Raw genomic sequence first — 11,628 nt, 5'->3', positions numbered from 1 at the left:
CACACACACACTAGGGCTAGGAATAGCCAGGGACCTCACAATATGATATCACGATACTTAACACTCACACTCCAGTAACACCTTTTCAATTAAGTGTGTCAGTGCACCTTCGGCTGTTAAAGATGCCCTGAAGGTGTGAAAATGAATTCCTCATTAGCGGCACATATCATCATAAACGGTTCATATTAAAATACCAGTACATTTGGCTTGAACACATAGGACTTAGAGAGATAGCAGGTGATGTTTCTCAGAAAGAATCAGCACGTCCCCTGATGTCAAGCTGTGCTCGTTTGACACCAAACAACTGAAACCGGTTGCACTAACTAACCACACGTGTTGAATCACTGTCTGACAAATGATGATTTCATGTTTTATTGGTGGATTATTAGATTCATATACTAATAAGTTATGATGTAGCTCATCAATAATGTGTCCCTGATGGCTGCTTTAATTAGTGTACTATATTGGGAATAGGGTGCCATTTGGGATCTACACTAAGGATCTGGTACTCCCATAACGTTGGCATTAAGGTGATGAGGTCTAGTAAGTTTGCAGTAAAGCATCAGAGCGTGTACAGTATCAGTATCCTCTATCCACCAGACAGACCCTCATATATTTGGACTGGAGAGAACTACTTCCATTTAATGTCTAGCGGCAGACAATGCTAGTCAGCTGCAGGCTGAAGAGTTGAGGAATAGTGATTTCAAGTTGTGGCTTCTCTCTCCTAGTCATGTCAGACAGAACCGGAGGGGCTCCAAACCCTCAGGAGAGAGATAGCCACTGAGATAAGTGGGATATTCTACTGTGACGGGGGGAGGGAAAGAGAGATGGCGAGAAAGAATGGGTTGGAATGGGAAGAGGACTGAGTCGGAGCGAAGTGGGCTCCTCTCTGCCTATGTAGAGAGTGAAGGAAAGAGACAGATGCCACAAATGGCATCCTATTCCCTACATAGTGCACTACTTCGTGAGTTAGGCCTCTGTAGTGCACTATATAGAGTACCATTTGGGACGTAGTCCTTGAGCATGCTCGTCATTGTCATCCCAGGCCCTTAGAAAATGTAGGCCTCTGATGGAATGGAAAACACTACTAGCCTCCCTTCCCTCCCCCATCCCTCCTCCTCCCCATCCCTCCTTCCCCGCATCCCTCCTTCCCCCCATCCCTCCTTCCCCCATCCCCCCCCCCCCCCCCCCCCCCCCCATCACATCATGGGACCAGTCTGAGGTTTGAAATGGATAGGCCTGAGGAAAGGCAAGAACAGAGGTTTGATTTTAGACTGGTTGTTATGAGGGCGGTACAGACAGATCAGGGTTTGTGACAATATGGGAACCAATGTTTGTTTTGACCGTGTTGCCCACAGGACAAGAGCGCCTGTCTGTCTGGGATAGACCAGACAGAGGCAGACGGTTAGAAGAAGTTTTCCAGAACAGACATTTCTCTGAACACATTCTTTGTCACGCACACTGTGGTGGCAGAGGAAGGAGTTGTGACAGTGTTGCTTAGCAATCATTAACACGTTTCTGTTTGTGTGAGGCAAACATCATCAGAGAGAAACTATTGTTGTGACTGTGTACCTTGTCATCTGTATGTGTTTAACAATTCTTGAGCAGTGTTGATGTGACTCATTTGTAAATATGTAACTCTCCTCCCTCCTCCCCCAGTGCTCCATGCCCTCCTGTATTGTGGCCTTCCATGTGACCTGCTCGTTTGACCACGGCCTGGAGATGCGTACCATCCTAGCTGAGAACGACGAGGTGCGCTTCAAATCATACTGCCTGGAGCACAGCAGCACTACCGGCAACAGTAACCACGCTGCCGCTGTCGCCGGCAACAGTAACCACACCAACGCCATGACCGGTAACAGTAACCACACCAACGGCGCCCACTGCTCTGGTGCCAGCAGCAAAACGGACTGGGCCGGACACGGCAACGAGCACAGAGCCAATGCCGGGCCGGAACACCACCAAGCGGCCAGCGAGCTGCCACCTGTGGAGCGTCCAGACCGGGACCAGATGGAGAGGGAGAAGGCCAGCCAGCGCAAACAGAAACTACAGGAGCTGGAGGACAAGTTCTACCACCTGGTGGACCCAAAAGACGTGGCAGAGAGCCTGGGCCTGCCGGACGCCCACGTGGACTTCCTGTACCAGTTCTGGAAGCTGAGGAGGAAGTCCAACTTCAACCGTCCGCTGGTGACGCTGAAAAGAGACGAGGTAGATAACCTGGCGCAGCAGGAGCAGGACGTGCTGTACCGACGCCTCAAACTGTTCACACACCTACGCCAGGACCTAGAGAGGGTGAGTGGCTGGCTGGGCCGGGGAGTTTGTGTTAGTGTGTGGATTGATTGATGTTGTAATGATGTGTATGTGTGTTGCTCTGCCTGTCCATCCTGTATGGTTTACAAAATCCATTCTGCCTGGGTCATTAATTGAGCAAACATTGAAAAGTCTTAATGGCTGAATGATGTTTCAGTACTATGACTCATCCACATACAGTTCGGTCCTAGTTCCTCTGAGAATCTGTCCGTCATGTAGTTTGACTGAGTCCAGGGGTATCCTGCCCTATCCTGTTTCCTCAGGATGCCCCATGCAGCGTCCCCATAGAAAACACTCTGGGCTCCACCAGTTAAGGCTGTAATACAGTATGTTGTGTGAAGCAGAGTAGAGTGGAGAGAGGCAGGCAGCTAACCAGGTCCAAATGGCTGATTTAATTAACCGGTTGGAGATGGAGGCTGAGCAGGGCAGTCACACTCAGTAGTCCCCTGGGCCACACACACTGCACCCACACCCTCTGTGGTAGAGCTCTGCTATTTGACCTGAGCCCGACCGGCCCCAACACTACATCGGGTTAGGGCTGGGTAGGGCCTGTTTTTGTCATCAATAACTAGGCTACTGGTAGGCCTCAGGTATCACTAAATTGATCACTAACATTTTGAAGCTGAGCCATTTGCTCGTGCTCTGCTGCGCAGTACAGTCACATCTGACTAGGATCATAATGTGGTGTCAGAAGTGCTTCAACCTCGTCAAATATAAGACAATAGAGATTATTTCACAGAAAATAATAATGTTGCTTGAGTTTTGTCTGTGACGGAAGTAGCTTACAGCTCACTGCTCTCTCCTTTCTTCGATGAGCAGAGCCGCCCAAGAGCTGCCTGAGCCGTTGCTATGGCTACTCACTGACTCAGAGACACCATGAGCAGAGTGCATGCAGAGCGAGTGCCTGCACACATGGAGCTGCCTGCACGCTTGGAGCGAGTGACAGTTATTTCTGATTTTGGGTTTCGGCAGGGCTTTAAATTTGGCAGAAGCAATTGGGTCTGGTTAAGTTAGGGCCTGAATGTCGGGCCTGGGTAGGGTAGGGCCTGAATGTCGGGCCTGGGTAGGGTAGGGCCTGAATGTCGGGCCTGGGTAGGGCTCTACTCTGTGGTAAAGGCTCCCTAATAACCTCAAAGCGCAGATCGATGCATCCAGAGCTCCTCTTCCATTCGGGCCCTCCACTTAGCCACAGGGCCTTCAGGTTGATTGATGCCTGTGTTTGTCACGCAGTCCTGCCGCTGTTAGACCTAAGGATGCATGTGTGGGCCCGGGCATTATCAGGTTATCACAGCTCAAAATCTCAGCTCTCTATGTGCTGTAATGTTAACTGGCTATTAACTGGCTATTTGAAATTAATTTCTACCCTCTTAACTTGAATCAGTGGATTAGTGGAGAATTGTATTTCTGGGATGCGTCCCAAATAGAACCCTATTCCCTTAACTTCTTATGGCTGCAATCCCGCTAACAGGATCGATATGACAACAGCCAGTGAAAGTGCAGGGCGCGAAATTCAAACAACAGAAATCTCATAATTAAAATTCCTCAAACATACATGTGTCTAATATCATTTTAAAGGTAATCTTGTTGTTAATCTCACCAAAGTGTCTGATTTCAAATATGCTTTTCAGCGAAAGCACTACAAACGATTATGTTAGGTCACCACCAAGCCACAATAAGCACAGCCATTTTTCCAGGGAAAGATAGCAGTCACAAAAAGCAGAAATAGAGATAAAATGAATCACTAACCTTTGATGATCTTCATCAGATGACACTCATAGGACTTCATACTACACAATACATGCATGTTTTGTTTGATAAAGTTCATATTTATATAAAAAAATCTGAGTTTACATTGGCGCGTTACATTCACTAGTTCCAAAAACATCAAGTGATTTTGCATAGCCACATCGTTTCAACAGAAATACTCATCATAAATGTAGATGATAATACAAATTATACACATGGAATTATAGATATACCTCTCCTTAATGCAACCCCTGTGTCAGATTTCAAAAAAACTTTACGGAAAAAGCAAACCATGCAATAATCTGAGACGGCGCTCAGAACAATAGCCAAATTAGCCGCCATGTTGGAGTCAACAGAAACCAGAAAATACATGATAAATGTTTCCTTACCTTTGATGAACTTCATCAGAATGCAGTCCTCGGAATCCCAGGTCCACAATAAATGCTTGATTTGTTCGATAATGTCCGTTATTTATGTCCAATTAGCTACTTTGGTTAGCGCGTTTGGTAAACAATTCCAAAGTCACAAAGCGCGTCCACTGTAACGTGACGAAATGTCCAAAAGTTCCGTAACAGTCAGTAGAAACATGTCAAACGATGTACTGAATCAATCTTTAGAATGTTGTTAATATACATCTTGAATAACGTTCCAACCGGAGAATTACATTGACTTCAGTTGAGCGATGGAACGGAGCTGCCCCTCACGTGAACGCGCGTGTTCAATGCGTGTTCACCTCATGGCAGTGGTGAATCATTCCTGTCTCCTTCGGCCCCCCTTCACATTAGAGTCATCAGACAAAGTTCTATTGACTGTTGACATCTAGTGGAAGCCGTAGGAAGTGAAAACTTATCCATATCTCGCTGTAATTTCAATGAGAGCTTGGTTGGAAATCTATCAGCCCCAGAAAAAATCCAAACAGGAAGTGGAACTTCTCAGGTTTTTGCCTGCCATATGAGTTCTGTTATACTCACAGACATAATTCAAACAGTTTTAGAAACTTTAGAGTGTTTTCTATCCAATACTAATAATAATATGCATATATTAACAACTATGACTGAGGAGCAGGCCGTTTACTCTGGGCACCTCTGTGCACCTTTCATCCAAGCTGCTCAATACTGCCCCTGCAGCCATAAGAAGTTAATCATACACTACTTTATAATGGGCCCTATGAACCTTGTTAAAAAAGTAGTATCAAGGGAATTTGTGATGCATCCCTGCTGCTGCTGAGTGACGCGCCAACTCCACCCCACCCGCACGCCCTCGTCTTCTGTCTCTATAAAATTGCCATTTCTGAGTGTACACTAACAAGCAGTAGTGGATTGAGCTCGGCCTAGTAAATGTAGTGATCACAGCTTCCACAGAGATCTTACCTCTACACTATCTCTAGCACCACCACTACCCCTGTCTAGCTAGTTTGGTGGCTGGGGTTGTGGTTGTGGTTGTGGTTAACGTAGGTAGCTTCCTCTATATCCCCTTACGGCCGTGTGCAGTAGGTCACCTGCTGGGCTGTAGAATTGCCGGGAAATGAACAGAAAATGGCAGCCAATGTTATGTGATCAGACTCAGGCCACCCTGACTACCCTGATTGTTTGAACAGTAGTGACTTGAGGGCTGGTGCAGGGTAGGTCTAGTTAATACACCCCTTAATACACTAGCTGAGTTGAGCAGGAAGTAGGAAGTGTTTAAGTAGAGCGGTTTCCTCCCAGTGGTGTGGCACATGACAAGGAGCTCTTTTTAATTTGCCACGCTCACTGGTTTAATGAGTGGAGCGGCAGATAGCCTAGTGGTTAGAGCGTTGGAATAGTAACCGGAAGGTTGCAAGATCGAATCCCCGAGCTGACAAGGTCAAAATCTGTTGTTCTGCCCCTGAACAAGGCAGTTAATCCACTGTTCCTAGCCTGTCATTGAAAATAAGAATTTGTTCTTAATTGACTTGCCTAGATAAATAAAGATAAAATAAATGAGCCAGCCAGGGAGAGGTGAGAGGGAGCAGAGAAACTTCAGGGGCTGTGATTTCTGTATTTGCTGTGTGGATTAAACAGCTATGCTGCTGCTGAGTGGTCTTCCAGGTTCATTGATTCTGTAAGCCTAAGAATTGGAACATTCAGCGAATTTGAGCAGTCAAGGTGTTTTGATTATGAGCTGATTTAAATAGCAAGATTAAAAGGTAATTTCAGGTGAATGGGGAGCTCTCTACCTTAGTGTTCGGTTCTCCTATAGTGAAATATCTGATGTGGTGTAATAGTGTAATAGGCCAGATTTAATCAAATGTGCCTAGCGGTGTTTGGACTATGCTATGTATATTATCATATTCATAGAAGCTTCTCTACTAGTTGCTCATTTTATTTGATCGCCGGTTAAAATGACATGAATTTGGTTGAGCCCTTCAGCCCTGTAATGTGCTTATAGTGATGTCAACCAGATGTTTTCTACCCACAACATGGGACTTGTACCTACTACCTTACGGGAGTCCTTTCCTTCCCCTTAGGGGCACTTCAGTGGATTGTCTGTGGACAGGTGTTGGTCCTCTTCAATCAGAGAAGAGTGAAGGATTGTGGCTGGAAGAGTTAAGAGCTAATGAACACATTTCTGCTCTTTTTCTGCCACATAACACCCTCACAATACCTTATGAAAGGGACCGCTCATTCGTTAGCAACATCCATAGCAACAAGAGCAGTAGAAAATAACATTGAAGTGAACAGTAATTTTTATAGATTGTGATGTCTGTCTCCAGTGATGTAGTTGTATTACCTTTCATTTATACAGTATAGGCTTTCACCAAACGACACCAAACCCTGAAGGCTCTCGGCCTATAGGTGTGTGTGTGTGTGTGTGTGTGTGTGTGTGTGTGTGTGTGTGTGTGTGTGTGTGCGTGCGTGCGTGCGTGCGTGCGTGCGTGCGTGCGTGCGTGCGTGCGTGCGTGTGTGTGTGGTAATTGTTCATGTGTGTACTGTACTAATCTGTAGGCTAAGGTTGAACGGTATACCGAAACATCTGTACTGAAGGCTCTCGGCCTATGTGTGTGTGTGTGTGTGTGTGTGTGTGTGTGTGTGTGTGTGTGTGTGTGTGTGTGTCTGTGTGTGTGTGTGTGTGTGTGTGTGGTAATTGTTCATGTGTGTACTGTACTAATCTGTAGGCTAAGGTTGAACGGTATACCGAAACTTCTGTACTTTATAGCGTGAAGATCACAGTACCTTCTCCACTTTTTTTCCCTCATCAATCTACACACAATACCCCATAATGAAAAATATATATATATATTTTTTGCAAATGTATAAAAACAAAAACGGACATATCACATTTACATAAGTATTCAGACCCTTTACTCAGTACTTTGTTGAAGCACTTTTGGCAGCGATTACAGCATAGAGTCTTCTTGGGTATGACGCTACAAGCTTGGCACACCTGTATTTGGGGAGTTTCTCCCATTATTCTCTGCAGATCCCCTCAAGCTCTGTCAGGTTGGATGGGGAGCGTCGCTGAAAATATATTTTCATGTCTCCCAGAGATGTTTGATCTGGTTCAAGTCTGGGCCCTGACTGGCCCACTCAAGGACATTTAGAGACTTGTCCCGAAGCCACTCCTGCATTCTCTTGGCTGTGTGCTTAGGGTCGTTGTTCTGTTTGAAGGTGAACCTTTGCCCTAGTCTGAGGTCCTGCGCGCTCTGGAGCAAGTTTTCATCAAGGATCTCTCTGTATTTTGCTCCGTTCATCTTTCCCTCAATCCTGACTAGTTTCACAGTCCCTGTCGCTGAATTACATCCCCACAGCATGATGCTGCCACCACCATGTTTCACCATAGGGATGGTGCCAGGTTTAATCCAGATGTGGCACTTGGCATTCAGGCCAAAGAGTTCAATCTTGGTTTCATCAGACCAGAGAGTCTTCTTTCTCGTGGTCTGAGAGTCTTTAGGTGCCTTCTGGCAAACTCCAAGCAGGCTGTCATGTGCCTTTTACAGAGGAGTGGCTTCCGTCTGGCCACTCTACCATTAAGGGTTGATTGGTGGAGTGCTGCAGAGATGGTTGTCCTTCTGGAAGATTCTCCCATCTCCACAGAGGAACTCTGGAGCTCCATCAGACAGACCATCAATTTCTTGGTCACCTCCCTGACCAAAGCCCTTCTCCCCTGATTGCTCAGTTTGGCTGGCCGGCCAGCTCTAGGACGAGTCCTGGTGGTTCCAAACCTCATCCCTTTAAGAATGATGGAGGCCGCTGTGTTCTTGGGGACCTTCAATGCTGCAGAAATGCCAAATCAAATTCTATTTGTCACATGCGTCGAATACAACAGGTGTAGTAGACCTTACCATGAAATGCTTACTTACAAGCCCTTACCCAACAATGCAGTTCAAGAAATGGAGTTAAGAAAATATTTACTAAATAAATATTAAACTAAATAATAAATAAACTAAAGTAAAAAATAAAAAGTAACACAATTCAATTACATAACAATAATGAGGCTATATACAGACTTGGCTGCTCCTGTACCGCTTGCCGTGCAGTAGCTGAGAGAACAGTCTATGACTTGGGTGACTAGAGTCTTTGACAATTTTTTGGGCCTTCCTCTGACACCGCCCTAGTATATAGGTACGCACTACCCTCTGTAGTGCCTTATGGTCGGATGGCGAGCAGTTGCCATACCAGGCTGCCAACCGGTCAGAATACTGTCTGGTGCAGCTGTACAACTTTTGGAGGATCTGGGGACCCATGCCAAATCTTTTCAGTCTCCTGAGGGGGAAAATGTGTTGTCGTGCCCTCTTCACAACTGTCTTGGTATGTTTGGACCATGATAGTTTGTTGGTGATGTCGACACCAAGGAGCTTGAAACTCTCGACCCACTCCACTACAGCCCAGTCGATATTAACGGGGGCCTGTTCGACCCTCCTTTTCCAGTAGTGCTCGATCATCTCCTTTGTCTTGCTCGCATTGAGAAAGAAGTTTTTGTCCTGGCACCACATGGCCAGGTCTCTGTCCTCCTCCCTATAGGCTGTCTCATCGTTGTCTGTGATCAGGCCTACCACTTGTGTCATCGGCAATCTTAATGATGGTGTTGGAGTTGTGCTTGGCCACACAGTCATGGGTGAACAGGGAGTACAGGAGGGGTCTAAGCACGCACCCCTGAGGGGCCCCGGTGTTGAGGATCAGCGTGGCAGATGTGTTGTCACCTACCCTTACTACCTTGGGGCGGCCCATCAGGAAGTCCAGGATCCAGCCAGCTCTACATTATCTATGTCATTCTGCCACGACTCTGTGAAACATAAGATATTACAGTTTTTAATGTCCTGTTGGTAGGAAGGTCTCGACCGTAGATCAGCGAGTTGACCTTCTCCCTCTGTATCTCCGCCTTTTCTTCACAACAAGGATTTGACAGGGATTTGGGACTGGTCTCCGGAGAGCAGTATATTGTTCGCGTCGGACTCATTAAAGAAAAAATATTTATTCAGTTCGAGGTGAGTAAACGGTGTTCTGATGTCCAGAAGCTCTTTTCGGGTCATAAGAGACGGTAGCAGCAACTTTATGCACAAAAGAAGTTACAAACAATGCAATTTTTTAAAATAAATAGCACAGTTGGTTAGGAGCCCGTAAAAACGGCAGCCATCCCCTCCGGCGCCAATATCATTGCCTCGACACAATCCTGTCTCGGAGCTCTACGGACATTTCCTTCAACCTCATGGCTTGGTTTGTGCTCTGACATACACTGTCAACTGTGGGAACCTATATAGACAGGTGTGTGCCTTTCCAAATCATGTCCAATCAATTGAGTTTACCACCTGTGGACTCCAATCAAGTTGTAGAAACATCTCAAGGAGGATCAATGGAAACAGGATGCACCTGAGCTCAATTTCGAGTCTCATAGCAAAGGGTCTGAATACATGTAAATAATACATTTGCAAACATTTAATACATTTGCAAACATTTCTAAAAGCCTGTTTTCTCTTTGTCATCATGGGGTATTGTGTGTAGATTGATGAGGAAAAAAAGGTAATTTAATACATTTTAGAATAAGGCTGTAACGTAACAAAATGTGGAAAAAGTCAATGGGTTTGAATACTTTCCAAATGCACTGTAACTATAAGAACTCTAAGATGTGTCAAATAAAGGAATGATAAGTGGCTATATGTCAAGATCAAGCTTCTTGGTTACAGCAGATACATTCATTCCCCTCCTGGATCAAGGTCTCTGTTGCCTAAATTGTTTTGGGCATTAAAAAAAAGTGTATTTAAAAAAAATAAAAAAATAGCGCTCCTTGTGTGCACTTCTGATAATACTGTATTCCAGAGTATGATACAGAAACACTATGACAATGTAAAGTCTGGATACAACCCAACCCTGCACAGAAGTTAACACACTTGAATAATGCAACACGCTATGTAGAAATGTTGAAACGGTTCATTACTGTTCACAAAACAATGTCCATACAGGCTAGAACACTTTTACAAGATGATACCGGTAGCTTTCAGCTTTAATTGTAGGCTAACTGTCTTTGCTAGCTTACAGCTGAATTCACTAACCAAGTACTTTGTTTGTGATAATGTGCAAACCGTAATGCAAAATATGCTGATTGTCAACAAAAACTGTCACTTCTTCGTCTCCCGCGCCTCCCGTCTAGGTTCCACTACATTCCATATTCAGATTCCACAGCCACGTTCTGCCTTGCTAATGACGTCATTACTTTCCTAAAAGAAAGAGCACAATTTAAAAAAAGAAGAGATTGCTTCTTCTATACAATTGTTGTTGATCAGTACTATAAAATATATTCTCCTAACTGTTGCCAATAAAATAATATGTTCTCCTAACTGTTGCCAATAAAATAATATGTTCTCCTAACTGTTGCCAATAAAATAATATGTTCTCTAACTGTTGCCAATAAAATAATATGTTCTCCTAACTGTTGCCAATAAAATAATATGTTCTCCTAACTTGCCTATAAAATAATATGTTATCCTAACTGTTGCCTATAAAAATTATATGTTCTCCTAACTGTTGCCAATAAAATAACATGTTCTCCTAACTGTTGCCAATAAAATAATATGTTCTCCTAACTGTTGCCTATAAAATAATATGTTCTCCAAACTGTTGCCAATAAAATTATATGTTCTCCTAACTGTTGCCAATAAAATGGTATGTTCTCCTAACTGTTGCCAATAAAATAACATGTTCTCTTAACTGTTGCCAATAAAATATGTTCTCCTAACTGTTGCCAATAAAATAATATGTTCTCCTAACTGTTGCCAGTAAAATAAGTCCTAAATGGAAGGGATTGTTTGTCATCTGTTGCCCCATGAAATAGCTAAAACGAGCTCATTAACTCAATGCACCACACTCCTATTGAATAATATACTATGTATTGTGAATAGACCTAGGCTACATCTTGATTTACCCAGTTTACCAATAGAGATTTACCATTGAAAAAAGGATTACCATTATGTTGTTTGTAGTTAGATTGGTAAAAACAAATTCAAATTGATTTTATGATTGTATAATTGAATTAATTAATGCATACATGATTTATAAAAGATTGACATAAAATTTTTCAAATGTATTGATATTGAATTCTAAAGATGCCCAACGATTG

General features: G+C 44.1%; 1 protein-coding gene across 3 annotated transcripts in view; it reads left to right on the top strand.

Annotated features, from left to right (window-relative positions):
• LOC129868183 (protein Jade-1-like) overlaps positions 1-11,628 on the top strand; it is a 240,879-nt gene that overhangs the window by 137,140 nt on the left and 92,111 nt on the right. For all 3 annotated transcript variants that reach the window (XM_055941925.1, XM_055941924.1, XM_055941926.1), the window contains one exon: positions 1,660-2,292. In XM_055941925.1, coding sequence (XP_055797900.1) covers positions 1,660-2,292 — 633 coding nt within the window. The remainder of the gene's footprint in view (positions 1-1,659; positions 2,293-11,628) is intronic.

This window comes from Salvelinus fontinalis, chromosome 13 (assembly GCF_029448725.1).
Source record: "Salvelinus fontinalis isolate EN_2023a chromosome 13, ASM2944872v1, whole genome shotgun sequence".
In the NCBI taxonomy this organism is placed as follows: domain Eukaryota; kingdom Metazoa; phylum Chordata; class Actinopteri; order Salmoniformes; family Salmonidae; genus Salvelinus; species Salvelinus fontinalis.
The sequence above is the reverse complement of the archived record's forward strand: the minus strand, read 5'-3'. Positions and strand labels throughout refer to the sequence as shown.